General features: G+C 42.7%; 1 protein-coding gene across 1 annotated transcript in view; it reads right to left on the bottom strand.

Moving 5' to 3' along the window:
- The window catches only part of LOC123746796 (uncharacterized), a 53340-nt gene that overhangs the window by 3403 nt on the left and 24608 nt on the right, over nucleotides 1-25329 (bottom strand). Inside the window, exons 4-9 of the mRNA XM_069319409.1 lie at nucleotides 18284-18362; nucleotides 16592-16825; nucleotides 15278-15429; nucleotides 11926-12131; nucleotides 7647-7966; nucleotides 1434-1649 (exon numbers count right to left, since the gene is read on the bottom strand). Of these exons, the coding sequence (XP_069175510.1) occupies nucleotides 1434-1649; nucleotides 7647-7966; nucleotides 11926-12131; nucleotides 15278-15429; nucleotides 16592-16825; nucleotides 18284-18362 (1207 nt within the window). The remainder of the gene's footprint in view (nucleotides 1-1433; nucleotides 1650-7646; nucleotides 7967-11925; nucleotides 12132-15277; nucleotides 15430-16591; nucleotides 16826-18283; nucleotides 18363-25329) is intronic.

The raw sequence follows: 25329 nt of genomic DNA on the forward strand, positions 1-25329 counted from the left end.
TTGGAAAAAAAATCCTTATTTCCATAAGTCTGAAAACAAGTTCATTTCATTCTGGACAAATGCACTAGCATACCTTAAACAAATCAAAAGGGTTTAATTTAAACAACGGATCAATATGCAGGCGATGAGTCACAATAACGTGGCTGAAGAATGTTGACCAGACCACACACACTAGAAGGTGAAGGGACGACGACGTTTCGGTCCGTCCTGGACCATTCTCAAGTCTTGAGAATGGTCCAGGACGGACCGAAACGTCGTCGTCCCCTTCACCCAGTGTATGGTCTGGTCAACAACGGATCAATATATCTTACATTAATCAAAATAACACATTGTCATTATTCCTATTTTTCACAAATATAAACGCTAATATTTTAGAATAAATTTATACAGCATAACCAAAGTTTTCTACTGTATAGGAAGTAGTGACTCCCACTGACACAGAAAAACTAGTGTACACTACACATTCTTCAAATACATTGAGAAAATCAGATGGAGCCATGAAATCAAAATACATTAGAACACATCAACATTCATAAAAAATATATTACCATTCATCAACATCCATAAAAAACTACATTAGCATACAGTAACAATCGTAAAATACATTAGCATGCATTAACAATCATAAAATACATTTGCATACATCAACATTCATCATAAAATACATTTGCATACATCAACATTCATCATAAAATACATTTGCATACATCAACATTCATCATAAAATACATTTGCATACATCAACATTCATCATAAAATACATTTGCATACATCAACATTCATCATAAAATACATTTGCATACATCAACATTCATCATAAAATACATTTGCATACATCAACATTCATCATAAAATACATTTGCATACATCAACATTCATCATAAAATACATTTGCATACATCAACATTCATCATAAAATACAACAGTATCCACCAACTGAAATCAATCTAACACACTCCACCTTTTAGAACATTGTGTATTGCAAGAAAATAATCCCAGAAGTTCCCCAAAACTATTGTTCTTCACCTTACTTTACAAACAACCAAAGTCAACCAAATTATATCGGAGACAGTTACCATATATCCTACCAGAGTGACCTCCATCTCAACCCAAGGGCAATATACTATAATTATTGTATTTCAAGGTGATTAAATCTTGAAGTACGTGATTACAGGTGAAGCAACGGGGACACACACACACACACACACACACACACACACACACACACACACACACACACACACACGCACACGCGCACGCACACACACACACACACACACACACACACACACACACACACACACACACGCACACACACACGCGCACACACACACACACACACACACACACACACACACACACACACACACACACACACACACACACACAAGCATCAAACCTACACATGAACCATACACATTAAACAAACCCACCTGCCAGCGTAGCATTGAGAGCGATGTGAGCATCGTGCTGCCGCTGGATGCAAGTGTCATGGCGGGCTGTGAGGGTGAGGGTGTTGGTGGCTCCTGGTGCAGACGCCACGCTGTAGGCGAAGCAGACGCGACGAGGCGCCCCAGACGCCCGGGACATCGGTGACGCCACCACGTACGTCACCCCCTCTGACTCCCACTGGCCGTGACAATGGAATACTGTTGGAGGGACAGGAATTAACAGGTTATCTTGAGGTGATTTCGGGGCTGTTAAGTGTCCCCGCGGCCCGGTCCTCGACCAGGCCTCCACCTCCAGGAAGCAGCCCGTGACAGCTGACTAACACCCAGGTACCTATTTACTGCTAGGTAACATATTACCTAGCGAGGAGGCGATTATAACACATAGAAATCACAATAGCGTGATGTATCAAATGATACATCGCTTGTGTATTGTGTAAATTGGGGGAATTGTGTAAATTCCTGGCTTGTGTCTCAGAGAGGCTGCAGGATAAAATTTAAATTAGTAGAATTTCCGGTTGCAATTCTTTTTTACCATGTAGCTCAGTCGATTAAGGCAGCGTCTGGGATGCTCTCGGACGTAGGTTCGAATCCTCGTCACAGCCCTTGTGGATTTGTTCAAGGATGGGAAAGATTGGAATTTTAAGTGTTATTATTATAAATTATACTTTAATAAATGAGAAAATATACGCAAATCAAACAATACGCACGCACGCGCGCGCGCACACACAAAACACCACCAAAATACTCCCTGACCTTAAACATCATGACTGACGACAGCCAGAATTACTTCGTACTAACATTTACAGCCCTCATACAATATTAACGAAAACAAACATTCACAAACATTTTAAACATTCTGAGCGCATTTTATTCACTCTAACACCTTCAACTAATGCTTCCCTCACGTTTCAACTATAGTGACCTAATTACGGCATATATCGAGCTCTTGAGCCTCTGTGACAGCTCTTTCTATACCAAACACGATTCATCTCTCGGTGCCACGAGAGGCAACGAAATCAAATAAAACTGAACTGAGATAATTGTATTAATATTGTTTATGAGGTTCAAACGGGCGCGTCCTTTGAGCGGCCAAATGGACTTGGCCTGACTTTGTACAATACAAAGCCTCGCATAGAACAGTTAGTGCGCGAGTAATGGTGTGTTGTGTTGTGTTGTGTGTGTGTATGTGTGTGTGTGTGTGTGTGTGTGTGTGTGTGTGTGTGTGTGTGTGTGTGTGTGGTGTGTGTGTGTGTGTGTGTGTGGTGTGTGTGGTGTGTGGGGTGTGTGGGGTGGGTGTGTTGTGTTGTGTTGTGTAAGTGTGTGTGGGGTGTGTGGGGTGGGTGTGTTGTGTTGTGTTGTGTAAGTGTGTGTGTGTGTGTGTGTGTGTGTGTGTGTGTGTGTGTGTGTGTGTGTGTGTGTGTGTGTGTGTGTGTGTCGTGTGTGTGTGTGTGTGTGTGTGTGTGTCGGGTGTGTGGGGTGTGTGTGTGTTGTGTGTGTGTGTGTGTGTGTGTGTGTGTGTGTGTGTGTGTGTGTGTGTGTGTGTGTGTGTGTGTGTGTGTGTTGTGTTGTGTGTGTGTGTGTGTGTGTGTGTGTTGTGTTGTGTTGTGTGTGTGTGTGTGTGGGTGTGTGTGTGTGTGTGTGTGCTCACCTATTTGTGTTTGCGGGGGTTGAGCTCTGGCTCTTTGGTCCCGCCTCTCAACCGTCAGTCAACTGGTGTACAGGTTCCTGAGCCTACTGGGCTCTATCATATCTACATTTGAAACTGTGTATGGAGTCAGCCTCCACCACATCACTTCCTAATGCATTCCATTTACTAACTACTCTGACACTGAAAAAGTTCTTTCTAACGTCTCTGTGGCTCATTTGGGTACTCGGTTTCCACCTGTGTCCCCTTGTTCGCGTCCCACCAGTGTTGAATAGTTCATCCTTGTCTACCCTGCCAATCCCTCTGAGGATTTTGTAGGTAGTGATGATGTCTGATCTTACTCTTCTGTCTTCCAGTGTCGTAAAGTGTATTTCCCGCAGCCTTTCCTCGTAACTCATGCCTCTTAGTTCTGGGACTAGTCTAGTGGCATACCTCTGAACTTTTTCCAGCTTCGTCTTGAGCTTGACAAGATACGGGCTCCATGCTGGGGCCGCATACTCCAGGATTGGTCTTACATATGTGGTGTACAAGATTCTGAATGATTCCTTACACAGGTTCCTGAACGCTGTTCTGATGTTAGCCAGCCTCGCATATGCCGCAGACGTTATTCTTTTTATGTGGGCTTCAGGAGACAGGTTTGGTGTGATATCAACTGCTAGATCTTTCTCTCTCTCCGTTTAAGTAAGTACTTCATCTCCTATTCTGCATCCTGTGTCTGGCCTCCTGTTTCCACTGCCTAGTTTCATTATTTTGCACTTGCTCGAGTTAAACTCTACTAGCCATTAGTTGGACCATAGTTTTGGGCTGACCAGTTCATCTATGGCCTCTCGATCTCTTCCTCTGTCTTAATCCTCCTCATAATTTTTCCATCAGCAAACATTCAGAGGAATGATTCTGTTCCCTCTGGAAGATCATATATGAGAAACAGGATAGGTCCGACCAGTGAGCAGTGTGAGATCCTGGTTGTGCTTACAGGGGTTGAGCATTAGCTCTTTGGTCCCGCCTAGTGTGAGATCCTGGTGGTGACACCTTACCAGACTCTGAGGTAAAGTGCTTAACCACACAGTAGTCTGATAGTGTGTTGCAGCTATCTTACCCTGTCACAGTGAGACATACAAGTATGTGTAAGTATATATATGTATGTATGCATATTTAAATGGGTGAGCTGGTCGGAATGGTATTTCACCTTTGTAAAAGTACAATAATCACATTATGTATAAAAGAACATACCTCTAACATTGTTTATATAGGACAGACCTAAATCTATGTATTTATGTAAGATTAGCATTTTAAAGGCACTAAAATCACCTTCTATGATTGATTAATAAATCACTGAACTATATGTTTAACACATCTCTAACCCTGTCCATGGAGGACAGAAAAAATGTATATATATTCTGGTTAGCATTGTAAATGTGTGGCCACGTCTGTGGCAGAATAAAAAAAAAAATATTGAAACCTCACCCTCTCACAGTGACTCGCCGTTTTCTGATGCTTAGGTACTCCCTTCTCCAATGGAGTACATTCCCTGCCAGTCCTGCCTGTTTCTCTAGCATATGCAACCTCTTATGGGGGTACTGTGTCTAAGTCTTTCTGGCAATTACAAAATATGCAGTCTACCCACCCTTTCTCTTTTTTTTGTCAATGTTTTTATTTGTTGGTTTTTGCATGTCTATGAGTGCGTTTCTTCACGACTTCTTTTAATACGCAATGGCTATCTTACGTTATCTCTTCTTGCCCATTAATCAACCAATGATAGTGAAGCCAGACGTCAGAAATAATAACTAACCCGTGTTGACCAGACCACACACTAGAAGGTGAAGGGACGACGACGTTTCGGTCCGTCCTGGACCATTCTCAAGTCGATTGAGTCGATTGTGTCACAATCGACTTGAGAATGGTCCAGGATGGCCCGAAACGTCGTCGTCCCTTCACCTTCTAGTGTGTGGTCTGGTCAACATTCTTCAGCCGCGTTATAGTGACTCCTCGCCTGCAACTAACCCATTATTTTTTCTGGCGTCTGCGGGAGTGACGGACCAGACTAGTTACATCAGTGACCCCTGCAACGTCCTCTCTCTTGTGTAACACTGTTTTCTCTGGTTCTTCTCCTCTCTTGTGTACTTGTATGTATCCTGTGTCAATCCCCCCCCCCCATCACCCCCCTCCTTGCTTCCGTCAGTGAGCACGTCCCCCTCTCTCCCTCTCCCCCAGCAGGTGAGGGGGAGCAACTTCCCCTCGTAGGGGAGGAGAATTTTTTTTTTGTGTTGTTCCACACCGGAACGCAAAAAAACACAAACCCTTTTAACAGACTAACACTGAGACGTTGTCGGTGCCTGACGCAGACAGTGGGGAGGGGGGAGAATAGGGGGGGAGGGGGGGAGAATAGGGGGGGGGAGGGACGTGCAATGGTTGAGAGGGGGGGGTTGTGGTGCCTTTAACCCCCTCCCCTCCCCTCTGGCCTTAACAGTGATATGCCCGGAAAGAGGGGGGGGGGAATGGGGAGGGGAAGACTGCCAGCTTAATACTCTTCTTGCGTGGTCACCCTACGGGGATGGGGGGGGGCTTTTTTATAGAGGGAAAGAGGGGGGAGGGATGAGAGTTGGGTTCCGAGAAGAAAGAGGTTGGTGGCTGTTGTGCAAACAGCCACACAACAGCCAAGAGTCCACGAGACACCAGATGATAGTGGGAGGGAGCGAGGGATGGGAGGGAGAGGATAGGGGAAAAGAAAGAGGGGAGGGAAGGAGGGAGGAAGGAAGGGAGGGAAGGAGGGAGGAAGGAAGGGAGGGAGGGAAGGAGGGAGGAAGGAAGGGAGGGAGGGAAGGAGGGAGGAAGGAAGGGAGGGAGGGAAGGAGGGAGGAAGGGAGGGAAATAGGGAGGGAAGGAGGGAGGAAGGAAGGGAGGGAAATAGGGAGGGAGGGAGGGAGGGAGTGAGGGAGGGATGGAGGGAGAGGATAGGGGAAAAGAAAGAGGGAAGGAGAGAGAGAATGAAAGCGGGGAGGAAAGAGACAGGTAAACTAAGAGGCATAGGTATAAGAGAGGGAGACAGAGAGGTAAATAAGAAAGGGAGGCATAGAGCAGTGAGAGGGGAGACACATAAATGAGAAAAAAAGAAAAGGGAAGAGGGGGGGGGGGGTGGGAAAGGTGAAACCAAGACCACATTAAAGCCTCAATTCCTTTCTCTCCATCCCATCACCGTCACACTGCAGCACCCAGCGCAGCCCCACCGTCACACACCAACCCTACGTCACAACCCAGAACACATTACTAACCCAAACAGTCAGGAGGATCAGACTCACTTCCTCCCCTCCTCCCTCCCTCCCTCCCTCTCTCTCTCTCTCTCTCTCTCTCTCTCTCTCTCTCTCTCTCTCTCTCTCTCTCTCCCTCTCCCTCTCTCTCTCTCCCTCTCTCTCTCTCCCTCTCTCTCTCTCCCTCTCTCCCTCTCCCTCTCTCCCTCTCCCTCTCTCCCTCTCCCTCTCTCCCTCTCTCTCTCCCTCTCTCTCTCTCTAGACCCTCTTCCCCCGCGTTTCTCTTACTGAATCCTCTTCATTATCTCTCTCTCACCCTCTAATTCTAAATCAGTACCTACTTCTTATCTATAAAGATAAGCAATCTATAGCCAATCTAAATCAACAAATTTAGTTTCCGCTTGTAACCACAGTTCAAATCAGGGTCAAAGGCTTGAAGTATGTGACTAAGTATGAACATACTTCACATACTTCATATACACATATGAAGTATGTGTATATGTATGATTGAATGTGACTACTGAAACAGTCTAGTTTTCACCCGTGTCCCCTTGTTCGGCGTACCACCCGTGTTAAACAATTTATCTTATCTACCCTGTCAATTCCTCTGAGAATTTTGTAGGTTGTAATCATGTTTCCCGGAGTTCTCCTGTCTTCCAGCGATGTGAGGTGTATTTCACGCAGCCTTTCCTTGTAACTTATGCCTCTTAGTGTTGGGACTAGCCTAGTGGTGTGTGTGTGTGGTGTGCGTGTGGTGTGTGTGTGGTGTGTGTGTGGTGTGTGTGTGTGTGTGTGTGTGTGTGTGTGTGTGTGTGTGTGTGTGCGTGCGTGCGTGCGTGCGTGCGTGCGTGCGTGCGTGCGTGCGTGCATTCACCTAGTTTTATTTGTGGGGGTTGAGCTTTGCTCTTTCGGCCCACCTCTCAAGTGTCAATCAACTGTTTACTAACTACTATTTTTTTTCACCACACACACACCCCAGGAAGCAGCCCGTGACAACTGACTAACTCCCAGGTACCTATTTACTGCTAGGTAACAGGGGCATCCAGGGTGAAAGAAACTTTTGCCCATTTGTTTCTGCCTCGTGCGGGAATCGAACCCGCGCCACAGAATTACGAGTCCTGCGCGCTATCCACCAGGCTACGAGGCCTGCGTGCGCACGCGTGCGTTCGTGAGTGCATGCGTGTGCTACCCAACAAAATCATCACAGCAACAATCGCCTAATCAACGCAACACTGCAAAAAAATTAAACGAAACCAGAACATTACAATGAAAGCAATGAGCAAATAAGACCCAGCCAATCCTTACCGTAGACAGATTCCTCAGGACATCTGGCGTTGAGCTGCAAGGTATTCCCAGAGTCGGAGTTACAGCCCACCGTCACGCGGGTGAAGGTGGTGGCGTCGCCGGCGCAGGGCACCAGAGTATCGGGCACGTGGTACCTGCCGAAAGGCCCGCAGGGGCCGGGCGGGCCTCCGGCAGCCACCAGCGTCGTGAGGTTCGCCGTGGCGGGCGACCAGTAGTGGGAGGAACAAGCCTCTTCGGCCGTGAAGGCCAGTTCGCCCGACCGTACCTGAACCACGTGTTCATCTCGATGGTAGATTCTCAGGCACTGGTAGCCGCTCTTGCTGCTCGAGGGGAGAAAGATGAGGTGAGAAAGGGGAAAAAGGTTCATTGGTTAGACTTTTCCTAATGACGATAACACGCTTATCGTCTTCAGCGTCTTAAGACAGGTCTTAAACTTCTACCTTACTAAACAATCCAATAATGGATACATACGGTAATATATGTATCTGAATGATCTGAATTCCCGTTTGAGGCTATATATATATATATATATATATATATATATATATATATATATATATATATATATATATATATATATATATATATATATATAGCCTCGGAGAAGGGAATACAGAGCATTCAGAGAAAAACTTGCCATTTAACTTTAAATACGTACGAGTGTTCACTTCTCCTACCACCCCTTTTTATGTTATGTTGAACACTTTATTATACAAGGTTGCATAGTTACATATCTGATTGGTTACATGAAGTGGACATTAAGAGGAAATAAAGTGAAGTTTGTTTCCTAGAGGCTGTAGATTTCTTCGAACTCCACCGACGCCGGGCAGGAACCGAGGATGCAGCGGGCATTCCCCCTCTGGATAGCGACAGAGGCGCTGGAAGAGAAAACTTGCCGCTCTAGGGTCTCTTGTAGTGTCAATGAGCCTGGAACCCAAATCCTTAAGAAACCTCCTTGCACTCTCTCCCCATGGGCCAATGGTCTCGGATTCTATTAGAACGAAGTTGTGGTGTCAGCTTTCAAATTGTAAGACGGTTGGGGAATAGCCAATCACAGAGGCAGCAAGGCCTATGACGTCATTCCCACGGACCCGGTAGTGGCCGCTCTGAATTGGAGGACGTCAGTGTCTCAGAGACGCAGACTGGCTCCCAGCCCCGCTCCTGTGCCAGGTAAGTCCACTACGGGCTCACCATAGCCCGTGCTACTTGGAACTTGTTCAGAGTAGCTGGATCTATAACACCAACAACAATATCTGACAGACCTAAGGCAGGGTAGGATTTCAGTGCTTCAGACCTGTCTTATTCACCTTATTCATTGAAGTTCTATGAAGTTCTACAGTGTCTCTCTTCAGTTCCAAGCAAGATCCAATCAACAACCAACTAAGCACGAATACTGGGACGAATAGTACCGGTGATCTATTTCCCTGTACTTGGTTGACTTGTCTCTCTCTGTGTGTGCGTCACCGCGGCTCCTGCTTGGCCGAGAGAGAGGTTGATGTATGTGGTTGCCAGGGTGGATACGCAAGTATAGTCCCACGCCAACTGTCTGCCATTTGTCCAAGGGGCGCAGAGTGATTCCATCTGGTCGGCCAGCAAAGTTAACAGGGTTACGGTTCAACAGGTTGCGGGGGCAGTATATATATATTATATATAGATTGTGTTTTCTTATTTATTTCGAAATGTTAACATCAAACAAATTATCATCGCAACACCTAATCCCTCTTCATTAACAAACACACAGCCATTACACACTAATTACCCTCAAATCCATCTAAATAATAAATGGGACTTTCGAATTTTGCTCTGTGTCCGCTCACATTATATCACTAACAACCATAAACTATAATTATGTTCTCACCCACCGATACCCCTGAGCCCAACCTCCAATAATAAGCACTGATTACAATCCACCCACTCATGATCCTCTCCCAGACTCACGATCCATGCAGCCTCATCCTTCCATATCCGCCTTTGATTCGGATCCACACACACACATCCACACACCACCATAAATTCTCCTACCTCGTTCACTCGCATTCTAATCCTATCATAAACACCCTTGAACCCTTGACTTTGATCCACACAATCAAATATGAACGTGATTTAGATCCACACAACCAAATAAGAACGTGATTTAGATCCACACAATCAAATAAGAACACTATTTAGATCCACACAATCAAATAAGAACATGATTTAGATCCACACAATCAAATACGAAGATAAGGCTGACTTAGATCCGCACAATCACATCAGAATCAAGAGAACTATATAGAGACTATTGTCCTGTAAAAGGTAATTCCCATATACTGTCACCAGGAACCCCCCCCCCCACCCATAACTAACCCTGAACAAAACTAAACAATCCCACTCCTCCGCTACTACCCGCTACGTTGTTCTCATAACACTACAACCATATTTCCAATCCAGTATTTACCCAGGTCTTTCCTGAATCTAAACTTATCTGGGGCATACCTGGAGTTTCGAGAGAGGTTCTACCCCTTAATCCAGCCTGAGGATAGCCTATGGGATCTTACCCCCTTACATTTCTCTCCTTTATCCTGAAATAGTTCTTCCTCATTTCCATCCAAACACAGTTATCCTGCTGTAAATCCCCAGTCTAATGAATATATGCAAATCTCTTCACCCTTACCATAAAATCTGTCATCTTATCCGGATTTAAATCTCCCTCAATCCCCGCCACGTGGCGAAAATACACTCCATATTTTAACAGGAACCTTCAACAGGATTACAGTAATTATCAGCACGCTGATTAGCACAATAATTAACACAAACGCTAATAGCATCATAGATAATTAACAGTAACAAAGTATATAACCATTGGACAGCATGGTTATATTTTTGGAAAAAAAATTTAGCCTAGTACACACGGCCGAATTTTTTTGCCAAACGCTGACCACAAAAAACTGATCAAAAGAGGACTTATAACATTAAGGTAAATTTTCGGTTGTGACAGATGATACAAGACATAAATTTGTTATTTATTATTGTTATTATTATTATTATATATTCTACATACATTGAGGATCAAGAATACATATAATATATTCTACATCTATATTCCAATAGAATATATACTTTGGTCCCCCACTTTCTTCGCTATTTTGTTGTCTATACTGCTTTATACTGTGTTATCTTGAGGTTATCTTGAGATGATTTCGGGGCTTTAGTGTCCCCGAAATTTAGTGTCCCCCAAATGACACACAGAAATCACGCTATTGTGATTTCTGTGTGTCATTTGCTCTTCTCTCGAATTGCTTGCGTTTTTTGTTATATCAGCCTCTATTATAGTTGTTAAAGATTCGTTATTTAGAACAAAATGTTCTAAGTAACACGGGCTATGGTGAGCCTCTAGGTCTTCTATTCCCCTTCCTATTTCCTATCTTCTATCCCCTACCCTTGCGGTCTCCTATTTCCCCTTCTTGGCGCCTATCCCTCTCTCCCCATCTTTATTACTTTACACTTTGGAAAACAATACCAAGTTTTTGTGAAGGAGGAAATGTATATGTTTACCTCTCAGAATGTTTGCTAATATGTTTATTTGTGATATGTGTCTATGTATATATTAACACGTTGTACTGAACGGGGTGAGAATAGCTTGAGCTACCTCATCCCTTTGTGTGTATTTTACCTCAATAAACTGATTTCAATTTCAATTTCAATTTCAATACCAAGTTAGAGAAAGACACTTCATATACCGCATATCTACTATCAAGTTATACCCAGTTATATTCTTAAATTAAACTGTTACATGGAATAAAAAGATGCGGAAAAAAGTCCTGCCCACAGACCTGATTAACTTTGGGACTTACCTGCCTACTGGCTACCATATTTTGTACGACTGTTGATAAACTTCCAATCCAACAGAGACGTGTACTATGCAGACGACGAGCCACAATAACATGGCTGAACATATGGTGACCAAACTCCACACGAACTACATGTGACCACCAAAGGTGTCTATAAATACAACTGTATCCTACTGTATTCCATTCACCATTTGGTCCGGGAGACATCTCCCGTCACGCAGGGTGCAGTTGCGCCTCCACAGATCTCCAGTATCATCTTTTGATACTGGTAATGGCTCGAAAGGGCCACCACTTACGGGCTATTCATGCCCGTGCCACCTCTTGGGTGGCTTAATCTTCATCAATCAATCAATCACTGTATACCACTTACAACAACTTCAGCCTAGGTCTAGACATTCAAGTCCTCTGTCAGGTACAAACTTTCTAGTGCACTATACAGGCAAACTCACCATCCTACAGTGACGTGGGCCACCACAGTGACGTGGTCCTCATCGACGTGGTCACGGTGGTGTTTGTGGTGGTCGCCACCGCCGCCGCTGGGGGCGTGATGGTCGCCGCTACCGCCACCGGAGCCGCCGCCGCCACCACCTCGCCGGTGGTCTCTGTGGTTCTCGTACTTGTGACACACCAAGCGGAAGTCGGTATGGCCGCGGGTCTGAGGAGGGACATACAAGGCCCAAGTCAGGCTCGGATGCCTACAGATCAGAGGCTGGTTGGTCAGGTCATATTACATGTCAAGGGCTGGTTGGTCAGGTCATATTACACGTCAGGGGCTGGTTGGTCAGGTCATATTACACGTCAGGGGCTTGTTGTCCGGGTCATATTACACGTCAGGGGCTGGTTGGTCAGGTCATATTACACGTCAGGGGCTGGTTGGACAGGTCATATTACATGTCAAGGGCTGGTTGGTCAGGTCATATTACACGTCAGGGGCTGGTTGGCCAGGTCATATTACACGTCAGGGGCTGGTTGGTCAGGTCATATTACACGTCAGGGGCTGGTTGGTCAGGTCATATTACACGTCAGGGGCTGGTTGGCCAGGTTATATTACACGTCAGGGGCTAGCTGTCCGGGTCATATTACACGTCAGGGGCTAGCTGTCCGGGTCATATTACACGTCAGGGGCTAGCTGTCCGGGTCATATTACACGTCAGGGGCTAGCTGTCCGGGTCATATTACACGTCAGGGGCTAGCTGTCCGGGTCATATTACACGTCAGGGGCTAGCTGTCCGGGTCATATTACACGTCAGGGGCTGGTTGGTCAGGTCATATTACACGTCAGGGGCTGGTTGGCCAGGTCATATTACACGTCAGGGGCTAGCTGTCCGGGTCATATTACACGTCAGGGGCTAGCTGTCCGGGTCATATTACACGTCAGGGGCTAACTGTCCGGGTCATATTACACGTCAGGGGCTAGCTGTCCGGGTCATATTACACGTCAGGGGCTAGCTGTCCGGGTCATATTACACGTCAGAGGCTGGTTGGCCTGGTCATATTTCACGTCAGGGGCTGGTTGGCCTGGTCATATTACACGTTAAGGCTCACTACCCAGGTCAGGACTGCATGACCTGGTCAGAACCTGTTGCCTAGGTCAGGACTGATGGCCCAGGTCGTGGGCATCCAGTCGCCAAAGGTCAAAGTATTGTCATCATAGGTCCACTATTAAAACTTTCAAAGGACACCACGAGTCGGCAAAAGTCAAAATTTCACCTTCATTGATCATGGGTCACTAAAAGTAGCATTTACCCTGCGGAAATAAAAGCATTTGAAAAATTAGAGAATGCTGAACGCGTTTTCGGCTCGATTCGCCCTCATCAGAGCAAGATACGAGAGTTCTTGCAGATGTTATCAGAAATCAGATTGGCAGTTCAACACAAATAACTTTCACTGCTAAAGGTCATTTAAGGTCAATGTCACGATTATAACAATTAACAGGTCTTCTTAATCATGTACTAGACATTGATGCCCTTAATCATGTTTAAGACAATGAGGTTCTTAGTCAAGATCAAGTCAGTGTAAGATACAAAACTCGAGCCAAGATAGATCACTAATTCTCAATCGAGGTCAAGATAGTCAATATTGTTTATATTGTCTGTGCAGGTCACACTAATTCATCTCCAGGGCCAATGTGGGTATGAATATTGATCAGAGTCAATGCAGGCTAGAATAAACATTGATCAGGGTCATTGCAGGTCAGTATGAATGATCCTGTTAATGGTCAACACACCCCAGTATGATCAGGACACACAAAGCTGATCACAAATCCTGAATAAAATTCGGTTTTTCGGTATGAATACTGATCAATACAGTTCAGTATACAGATTGTGGTTAAGGTAGGCTTGTATACCCACACATTAGCCAGTACAGTATGATACCCAACTATGACAAGTGGGTCTTTTTTTTTTATTTTTTTTTTTTTTGCAGGGATATTCCTGCGTGGGCCCTAAGCCTTTGGCTGGCCCACTTAAGTGTTGCTTGTTTCTGTTTTACTTGGGCGGAGTATGAGTATTTATGACTCGTATGGTCGCTTCAAATGGGTATGTTAATACATCATCTGAGCTCATCAGTTAATATCCTCATTTGAACCATAACAGAAGTATTACAAAGCTTAAGAGTTAAATAACATCATTCATCGCTGTAATTAGTGATGTAAAATTTCCAAACCATGCATAATCTAATTATGTTTAACTTTACAAATTACAAACTAGCCTCAAGAGCCCGTTCTTCTGAGCCTGGATTCGTCAAGGATTTACGCAGCCATTTGCGAAACCAATACATCTTCCCTACATCATGGCGGCTTTGTTTACATCAAGCGGTTCATACGAGCTCCATAGTATTACAAAGTTGTTTACAACAATAATACGCTGGGGTTGTGAGGTTTCCAGCACCTAAACTCTTTGATAAAACAGCCGCCATGATTAAGGTTTAAGATGTACAGGTTTCGTCAGTAAGTGCTCTATAAATAAAACAAAGTTGAGGGCTTGATGGGAGAAGTTTTAGCCCCCCGAGAGTTCTTTCTGTCCCAGTATTACGGCCATTACGGCACCACTTAATGGCATCTTGGGTTGTGAGCTGGAGTTCCTGGAAGGTGGTGTTGTTTCGAAGGATTGCCACGCAACGTCTTATTGCATAAGCAATGTCTTATTGTATTGGGGTAGATTCTACAAATTCTACAACCACCGAATCTTTTATTATTATGATTGCGTCAAATTGAATGTCTGTTGTATCGTAGCTATACACGTCTGAACACTTGGACTGTCATTGATAAGCTTAGCGACACTGGAAGGTCATATATTTATACTTGAGATAACTTTGTAGCAACAATAGAAGGCATTCCTTGTCATAATTCTGCAAAGCTGGAAAATCTTGCTTTGTCGCATGCACGCAAAACTATAATCATTTGGTTAACCATAAGTTTGCAACAGTGGAAGATCACACGTGTACAAAACTATGCGACACAAGGAAAAAAAAGGGAGGGCAGTTGTCTGGAAACCTACGAAAAGATCTTACTAGATCATAAACTTGCAAGACTCGAATGATTTATATCCTATTAAGCTTGCAACACTGAAAAGAATTACTGTACCAAAAGCTCATTACAGATCAAGACAAGACTGCCCAGATCAGGACCGGCTGCCCAAGTTATCATGTCACTAGGAGCTTGAGAATTAGACCAAAAAAATAAAGTTTTCTCCAGATCGTTAAACAACTGAAGAACCTGAATATTCTCGGACAGCCAAAACACATCACACCGCTCAGCGTCCTACCACAGCCCAACGCTCTTACCTTCGTCGCCGCACTCACCTCAATGTCTTCAGGAGCCGCGGTGCCGTTGCTGATCCTCAAGGAGGTGTTCTTGTGGTACACGAAGTAACTCTGGCTGTTGTCAAGTGTGTGCCAGTGGCGATGGGTCGTCAGCCACCCCGGGAACTTGCACTTCCTTCCGTTGTGAGTCACTGGTGAGATTCAAGAATACACGTTACAAAATTATCAACACGTTGCAACAAGTCTAAACATTATTACACAAGACGATGGCACCAATATATCACTATGAACTCTTTGACCCGGCCAGGATTCGAACCCATGCCGTCTAGGATCACCCCTAAACGTACACAGTACCGTGACCACCGCACCAATGATCGTCTATTGGTGCGATCTAGACGATCATTGGTGCGGTGGTCACGGTACTGTGTACGTTTAGGGGTGATCCTAGACGGCATGGGTTCGAATCCTGGCCGGGTCAAAGAGTTCTTAAGTGATCTATGGCTTGCGCGTTTATGCAGCTTTCTCACATATATAGTCAAAGCATACTTTGTAAACAATATATTTTAATATACTCCCATTTATAATATGTCCTTAAAGGCATTCATAAGAAGTGAGAAATGTTACTCTGGGTTACTCCTTTCCTTTATTGACTAGATACTTTTCCAGAGATGAAATGTTTAAAAAATAATAAACCCCTAGGTTCTTATCCTTACTGATTGTTATTAGAATTGCATTACAACATTTAGAACTTTGATGAGGCATATACTTTTCACTCCCCAATTTACAAAACCACATATCAAAATCCAATTTTTGACATCAATTACTTTAATGGTCTATTTTGGTGTAAAAGCCACTAATTTAAATGTAAACAGATAATACAGTTCTTATCCACTAATCCCATGACAGGATTAACTGCCTGGAAATTAGATTAACAAATTCTACAATATCTTGATTTTAAAACAGAAACCCACAAGGCTCTCATCCCACTCTCCATCTTGAACAAATCAACAACGACCCCCATTATCTTCTATCTTGAGGTTATCTTGAGATGATTTCGATGCTTTTAGTGTCCCCGCGGCCCGGTCCTCGACCAGGCCTCCACCCCCAGGAAGCAGCCCGTGACAACTGACTAACACCCAGGTACCTATTTTACTGCTAGGTAACAGGGGCATAGGGTGAAAGAAACTCTGCCCATTGTTTCTCGCCGGCGCCTAGGATCGAACCCAGGACCACAGGATCACAAGTCCAGCGTGCTGTCCGCTCGGCCGACCGGCTCCTCTTTAACAAAACCGAAGGAAAAAAAATCAACTAAACTCACTCAAATCACAACTAAACTCAAATCACTAAACTCACCTTTAGTGAGTTTCATGGTCTTGCTGCCCTCGTGAGCCGAGATGAGTCCTTGGCAGGTTGCATCGGCCGATTGGGCAAGGTTCCAGGTCTGGGTGTTGCCCTGGTGGTGTGGGTGTTCGTATATGAAGCAGCGATAGCGGTCTTCGTCACTGTTGGCGTGGATATGGTTCACCTTCCCCACCAGGTAGTGGTTCGAACCCTCTTTCCAGGATGCCAGGCACACCAGCTCTTCCACTGAGGGGGGGGGGGAAAAAAATCACGTTTAGTTAACATTCTTTAGTTGAAACGTCACCCTGGAGTTTGGTAACACTTTACAACTATCATCAAATTAAAAGTTATATACAATTTAAGACGTTCTAATATATGTGAACGTCATATGAACGTCATATAAAACGTCTATATATATCTATATATGTGATGAACTTTAGAAAGTGCGAGAACCAGTATGGATTTATAATGACTTGCAGTTTGCCTCATATATTTAACATATGAACACGCTATTCATTAGATAAAAGTTAAAATTTTGTTAGTTCATATCAGGAATATTGTCTTACATTATCTAAGGTAAAATTTCCACTCTATGTACTATTCCTGAAATCAAATTATACACGAGGTTATTTCAAAGAATACATCATGCACAGTTTTGCAATACAACGTGTTTAAAATACAATATGACTAACATTCCATGTGTACTAGTAAACACAATCCAATATTAGAAATATGGCCTCTAACCCTGGATTCATAATACTAGGTTTCTCCAGTCTAATGGTATGATTGTGTGGCAAAACTGTATTAATGGTATAATTGTATATTTGTATTAATAGTATAATTAATGGCATAAATGTCTTAAGACGTACAAACCCCTTCCAGTAATAGGAGAAGAAAGTAAAGCTTTTTAGGGAGGCTAAGCAGCCTCCATACTTGAAAGCAAAAGTCAAAAAAAGGGAGAGACTATGGCAATCCGTTACCATAGCTCAGCCTTAAAGGAGCTTCTCCAAACGGATTAAAACTCCTCAATTTTTGGATAAAAAGTTTTGAACTTGGGTGAAAAGTATTTTTTTTTGTTTTTTTTTCCTCCTCGACTCAAATGACGCAGAGAAGAAGCGCCCTTGTGGAAAGAAGTAAACGCGAATGAAAATAGCCTAAATCTTTCTGAGCTGATAAAACCAAAAACTGAATAATCAGTTTTTTTTTGGTTTAAGCTTTATAAAAAAATTACAAAAGGCTTATAAAAAGTAAAAAAAAAAGGCTGCAGAGAAACGTAAACCTTGCATAAAAATAAAATTATATATATATATATATATATATATATATATATATATATATATATATATATATATATATATATATATTTTAAAACCCTTTAAAAACAGCCTAACTTGGAGAATCAGGGGCCAGATTCACGAAACAGTTACGCAAGCACTTACGAACATATACATCTTTTCTCAATCTTTGGCGGCTTTGTTTACAATTATTAAACAATTAACGAATTCCGAAGCACCAGGCGGCTATATATAACAACAGTTGATTGGGAAGTTTTCATGCTTGTAAACTATTTAATTAATGTAACAAAAGCCGTCAAATACCGAGGAAAGATGTACAGGTTCGTAAGTACTTGCGTAACTGCTTCGTGAATCTGGCCCCAGATCAGAAAGATCTCTTTGTGATAGAAACAGGAAGGAAAATGCTTACCAAAGCTCTCAGAGCCGGGGACATCAGCACACGCCTGGTGACGGAACAGCAGCCTTGAATCCTCAGCGCACGAGTCCACCTTGAAAAAAGAAATATATATATATATATACACACACACGCTTTTTTAACATTGATTAAGTCTACCTAAAAAGTGATAAAATACGTTTTCTTTCGTAATTATTGTTGCAACCTATCCTTCTGAAATTCTGAAATGACAGTTCTTGTGACGGTCTAATAGTCAACCATTTTTTTGTACTATTAACTTCATACAGTCCATTAAAAACAACAGCTAGAAACTAAATTTAAATATTTTAAGGTATTTATACAGCATACATGTAATTTATTAGGCCTACTGAAGTGTGTGTTAGGCCTAAGATGGCTAAGCGAGGTTAGGTTAGGGTTGAAAGGTTTCCGGATTATCCACATTCAATAGTACAAAAGTCAACTTTCTGGTGGTCCATCACTATATATAATTATTGGTACTTTCTGGTGGTCTATCACTATATATATTGGTACTTTCTGTTGGTCCATCACTATATATTGGTACTTTGTGGTAGTCCATCACTATATATTGGTACTTTGTGGTGGTCCATCACTATATATTGGTACTTTCTGGTGGTCCATCATTATATATTGGTACTTTGTGGTGGTCCATCACTATATATTGGTACTTTCTGGTGGTCTATCACTATATATTGGTACTTTCTGGTGGTCCATCACTACATATAATTATTGGTACTTTCTGGTGGTCCATCACTACATATTGGTACTTTCTGGTGGTCCATCACTACATATTGGTACTTTGTGGTGGTCCATCATTATATATTGGTACTTTGTGGTGGTCCATCACTACATATTGGTACTTTCTGGTGGTCCATCATTATATATTGGTACTTTGTGGTGGTCCATCACTATATATTGGTACTTTGTGGTGGTCCATCACTACATATTGGTACTTTCTGGTGGTCCATCACTATATATTGGTACTTTGTGGTGGTCCATCACTATATATTGGTACTTTCTGGTGGTCCATCACTATATATTGGTACTTTGTGGTGGTCCATCACTATATATTGGTACTTTCTGGTGATCCATCACTACATACTTTCCACCAAATAGTTACTGTAAGTACTTGAATTTTAGGAAAAAAAGTCTGATTTATTAAGTATTCGGTTGTAACAAAGAGTTTATTAAGAAAATCCATCGGGCATCGAATTGCAATCAGGGGTGGTTGTGTTTGATTCTTATCTTAATAGCATAAATGTGATCTTATCTTGTCTGTGATTGCGTGAAATACAAAACTTAGCAGCTACTTAATGCTTCCCCAACATGTCATCCAAAAATGATACTGCCTATTAATATTATTATTACTAAGGACATCAGTACAGAATATGCATTGTTGCAGAAAATGGGAACCCATTTTGCACTAATAGGTTAGTAAAGGGGCAAGGAATGCAACACTCTAAATTTATACTTTCGTTGGCTTTGTGTAGCACATATATCCACTTAAATTGGGCATGTATATTAGGCCTGGGATAAATGATTTAGGCCTAGCATGGGATTACGTTTATAGCTACTGGTTCACTTATAGCCAGAACCTTCACAGTATGTAACAATAGTAGTAAATATGACCTTTTGTAAAGGGTCTGAAAAGGGGTAAGGGGGGGGGGGGAGCATGGGGGGTCTGGATGGGGGGGTAGGCAAGGAAATTGTCCTGTAACAAGAAAATTGTCCTGTAACAAGGAAATTATCCTCTAACAAGGAAATTGTCCTGTAACAAGGAAATTGTCCTGTAACAAGGAAATTGTCCTGTAACAAGGAAATTGTCCTGTAACAAGGACAATTGTCCTGTAACAAGGAAATTGTCCTGTAACAAGGACAATTGTCCTGTAACAAGGAAATTGTCCTGTAACAAGGAAATTATCCTGTAACAAGGAAATTGTCCTGTAACAAGGAAATTTTCCTGTAACAAGGACAATTGTTATATACCACAATTATCTCCTAATCCTCCATTCACAAAATTTGGCGAATTACTTGATCATAAATTTACCTCTTGGGGAAAATTTACTTGATGGAAACTTAATATCTACCTCTACCCTCCCTCCCTCCTTTCCTTCCCTCCCTCCCTCCCTCCCTCCCTCAGTCCACCCCTCTCCCCCCCCCCGCCACCCCAAAAACCTTTGCAACCTTCCCTAGCAACAATTTTCTCTCCTCAACCCGCACATGGGCATAACGGGGGGCACGATCGAGCAACTTTTTACAAGAACCAGGTCGTTATCACCTCATAACGAAGAGGGAGGTATGAGGGAAGGTGTTCGTTGGATGAGGGGAGGGGGGGGGTGGAGGGAGGGGGGGCAAGGTGGTTCAAATTAAAAAAAAAAAAATCCTCGCTTCCCATAATGCCAGTAATTGGGTCCGAAAAAGAAATACCTTTATGTAGGAGACATTATCCATAGTGGTAAACTTGGGTCAGGGTGAGAGACAGAGAGAGACAGAGAGAGAGAGAGAGAGAGAGAGAGAGAGAGAGAGAGAGAGAGAGAGAGAGAGAGAGAGAGAGAGAGAGAGAGAGAGAGAGACAGACAGAGAGCAAATAACAACCACTCCACCTATCAAATTCCTCCACAACCATTAATTCCTAGCTAATTTCCCCTCTTGGCCAGATTTCCCCCTCCTTTTATGCCCCCCCCTATGAGCTCCGCTAGTTCCACCAGCATAATCTTCCAAGTATCCGATAAACTGAGGCTTAAATCCGGATAAACGGAGAGAGAGAGGGGTGGGTGAGGGAGATGCACTCCCCCTGATGATCAAGAACAGCGGTAGGACCCATGCTGCCTCCACTGCAAAATTAAAACAAGTACCCTTATAAAATAATTATATATAAGTATATAGGGACGGATGTGGGGGAGAAATGTTCCACTGCTTGTTATAGCGATATAACGATAGTTAACTGGAGTATATCAACATACCGGGTCTCTGTATGTTCTTCTACTCCCCAGGCCCGGCCCGAGGCCAGGCTTGACTTGTGAGAGTTTGGTCCACCAGGCTGTTGCTTGGAGCGGCCCGCAGGCCCACATACCCACCACAGCCCGGTTGGTCCGGCACTTCTTGCAGGAACTTATCTAAGTGCCTCTTGAATACAGTGCATACAAATACAATACGGCCCCAGGTGTTAAAATGTTGTATTAGTAGCATTCCGAGTGTTAGAATGTTCTGATAGCATACTCGGTGCTAGAATGACGTATTGATAGCTTATCCGGCGTTAGAACAATATACAGTACTGTATTGATAAGAGTACAATAGGATTAGTAAGATGCAGTTTTAGAATAACGGGTGTTAGACTAATCCAATAATATAATTATACAATACTAGATTTTCAAAGACTTTTTGGGCAAACTAGATCCTCCAACAAAGAATTGGGATATGAGGACAAGGAACTGGGATATGAGGACAAGGACCTGGGATATGAGGACAAGGACCTGGGATATGAGGACAAGGACCTGGGATATGAGGACAAGGACCTGGGATATGAGGACAAGGAACTGGGATATGAGGACAAGGAACTGGGATATGAGGACAAGGAACTGGGATATGAGGACAAGGAACTGGGATATGAGGACAAGGAACTGGGATATGAGGACAAGGAACTGGGATATGAGGACAAGGAACTGGGATATGAGGACAAGGAATTGGGATATGAGGACAAGACCCTGGGATATGAGGACAAGGAACTGGGATATGAGGACAAGGACCTGGGATATGAGGAAAGGCTTAGATACGCCGTAAACCAGTTCCACATAAGCGATGTACATAGTGTATACATTATGTACACACTATATATACTTTTAGACAACAAATAAATTGAAATAATATCACCAAATAAATTAGTCCTAAATCACTTTAAAAAAATCAAGATTTTGGAGAAAAACAACAAACTCACGCAACTAGTGACTGTAGCAATTTACACATTGTAAATAGAGTGAAAATGTCAACGCAATAGAACGGAAACTGACGAAGTTTTTTTTCGCATAGTGAATAAAACAAACGGTGTTTTGATATTTAAATATTCCCGCCAAAAAAATATGGCGCCAACGAAGCTCAGCAAGACTATATCAGCTCACATATGCAACTTAATATGCATTTTACAATTTCTAACAGAATATATATATATATATATATATATATATATATATATATATATATATATATATATATATATATATATATATATATATATATATATATGTGTGTGTGTGTAGTGAAGTGGTCTCTCTCTCTCTCTCTCTCTCTCTCTCTCTCTCTCTCTCTCTCTCTCTCTCTCTCTCTCAGCCAGGAAGCAGCCAGTAACAGCTGTCTAACTCCCAGGTGCCAATTTACTGCTAGGTGAACAGGGACGGCACGGTGAAAGAAGCTCTGCCCATTAGTTTCCGCCTCCGCCGGGGATCGAACCCGAAACCTTAGGATTACAAATCCCGAGCGCTGTTCACTCAGCCGTCAGGACCCTTAATCAGGCCCATGATCAAGCTTAAAGTACATTTGCTGTACGATTACAGTAAACTGTTTACGGAATACTCGGTAAACCTCAACACACTGAATACATAATTTAGTATCCCGCCGAGATTTCAATCGTTATTAATACCAATAATTAAATCATAATCCTTTATTTCCCTATTGTATTTTATTTAAATATTTTATTATTTTTTTCCCTTGTATCTCTCTTTTTTTTCCCTCCAAAAGCACTATTATTTTCCCAGTATTTGTTATATTTCTTTCATGATATTTCGTACCTTGTCCTAACTCCCTTTAAATCCATTGGGGCTCTCTCTTTTTAATTGTTAATGCAATCAATACTGTTGTTTTCACAGCATGGGGAAAAATAACGCTATACTGTCTTTTTTAATATATTTGCAACAACTCTGTCTCTGTCTGTCTGTCTCTGTCTGTCTGTCTCTGTCTCTCTCTCTCTCTCCATCTCTCCTTCTCCCTCTCTTTCTCTCCCTCATTCACTAAGGGCTTCCCTCTCTCCGTGTGTGTGTGTGTGTGTGTTTCTTCCTTTCCCTTTCATGTATTTTCTCCTCCCTCGTATAGTGCTCTATCTCTCTCTCTCTCTCTCTCTCTCACTCTCTCTCTCACTCTCTCTCTCACTCTCTCTCTCTCTCTCTCTCTCACTCTCTCTCTCTCTCTCTCTCTCTCTCTCTCTCTCTCTCTAAAAAAAAAAAAATAACATCACACTTCACAGACTCGCTAAAAATCCCATCAATATACAGATATGTATGAGATGTATAGAACCTTGTGCATTATGTATTCTCATAAAAAACACATAGGATTAACTTAGAAATTATTTAAATTGCGAGGGAAGGTGGGCTTGCAGACCGTGGCTGGCGATGCCAAGATTTAATACATCCTTACACACAGAAAATCACAATAGCCTGATGCATCAAATGAACAAATCCACACGGGCCGTGACGAGGGTTCGAATCTACGTCCGAGAGGATCCCAGAGGCTGCCTTAATCGACTGAGTATAATCGACTGGTATACAAGAATTGCAACCGGGAAATCAACGTGACCTACCACGGATCCTGCAATCTCTCCGAGACACAAACCAGGTTTTAACACAATTCTCCCATGCTCCAATAAGCTATGTTGTTGCTGTTTCAGATTTAGCTACTCAGAACGAAGTGTCCATGTAGCACGGTCTATGGTGAGCCCGTAACCCCGAGGTCAGTAAGGATCCCATTTTCTATGTCTTATTGGGATTGATCTGATTATTTTTTTCTCCCTTTATGCTTCGTTCTATTTACTGTGAGTAATTTATTTTGTCTTTGATCCAGTATTTTGTTTTTATTATTTTCTTTATTTATTTACTCTGTTTTTTTTGTTGCGGAGTTCATTGCTTGATTAAAATTAATTTCCACTTTTTTTTCCTTAGTCTTGCTTGATTCCCTATTTTCCGACCTCATCTATCATGCCTTTATTCCTATTTTCTCTTCCAATTTTCTTTGTCCCACTTTCTACACTTGCGACTCTCCATGCATATTATTCTCTCTCTCTCTCTCTCTCTCTCTCTCTCTCTCTCTCTCTCTCTCTCTCTCTCTCTCTCTCTCTCTCTCTCTTATTTGGCAAAAACCTCCCTTACGGGAGTTTCTATCGATTCTATTGCTCTAAGACACCGAACTTGACTTCTGGAGCTAACACTATAATTCCCTGTCCTGGGACTCTTCCTGGGACTTGTGGGACTTCCTGGGACTTGTGGGACTAATCTTGGGACTCCTCTAATGACTTGTTCTGTACTGTTACCCATACTGTACTTTTGTTCAAGTTTTGAACCATTATGGAATTGAACTTGCATGGCCAACATGGCTTGTGGCAGATATATGAAGATATATGAAGATATATGAGATATATATAAGATATATGATATATATATATGGCGTGCCTAACCTACAACACGGTTAGGCACGCATGCACGCGCACACACGCACGCACGCTTATTTGGATATGTACTCACTCAATCAGGCAAGTACACACACACACACACACACACACACACACACACACACACACACACACACACACACACACACACACACACACATACTAAACTCATCAATAGAGGCATATTAATACGATACCAAAATTTAACCCGAGTACCAAAATGCATTCATCTGATTTTTAAATATGAAAAAAAAAATCATTATAGAAATAAAACACACTAAAAATATACATCAAAATTACGTCAGATGTGCATAAATATTACAACAAATTTAACATTATTAACACCTGGATTACAGGTTGCATTTCAAGCGTCCAATCAAACATAATTTATGTTATACTCAAATTCTATGTCAGTTGAAATATAACCAATCACAGGCAAGTAGGCCTCTGACGTCATGCCAGACAGAGGAGCACCAGCCATTGCTCCCAGCAGCCTCAGTTCTCCTCACAGACTCAGAGTAGGTGGACCTCGGCTGGCCACATATATACCTTGTTGTCTCGGTCAGTATATACAGAAGCGACTACCGTGTCTACATTCAACCCGAACAAGGCA

The sequence above is a fragment of the Procambarus clarkii genome, chromosome 93 (assembly GCF_040958095.1).
Source record: "Procambarus clarkii isolate CNS0578487 chromosome 93, FALCON_Pclarkii_2.0, whole genome shotgun sequence".
Classification (NCBI taxonomy): domain Eukaryota; kingdom Metazoa; phylum Arthropoda; class Malacostraca; order Decapoda; family Cambaridae; genus Procambarus; species Procambarus clarkii.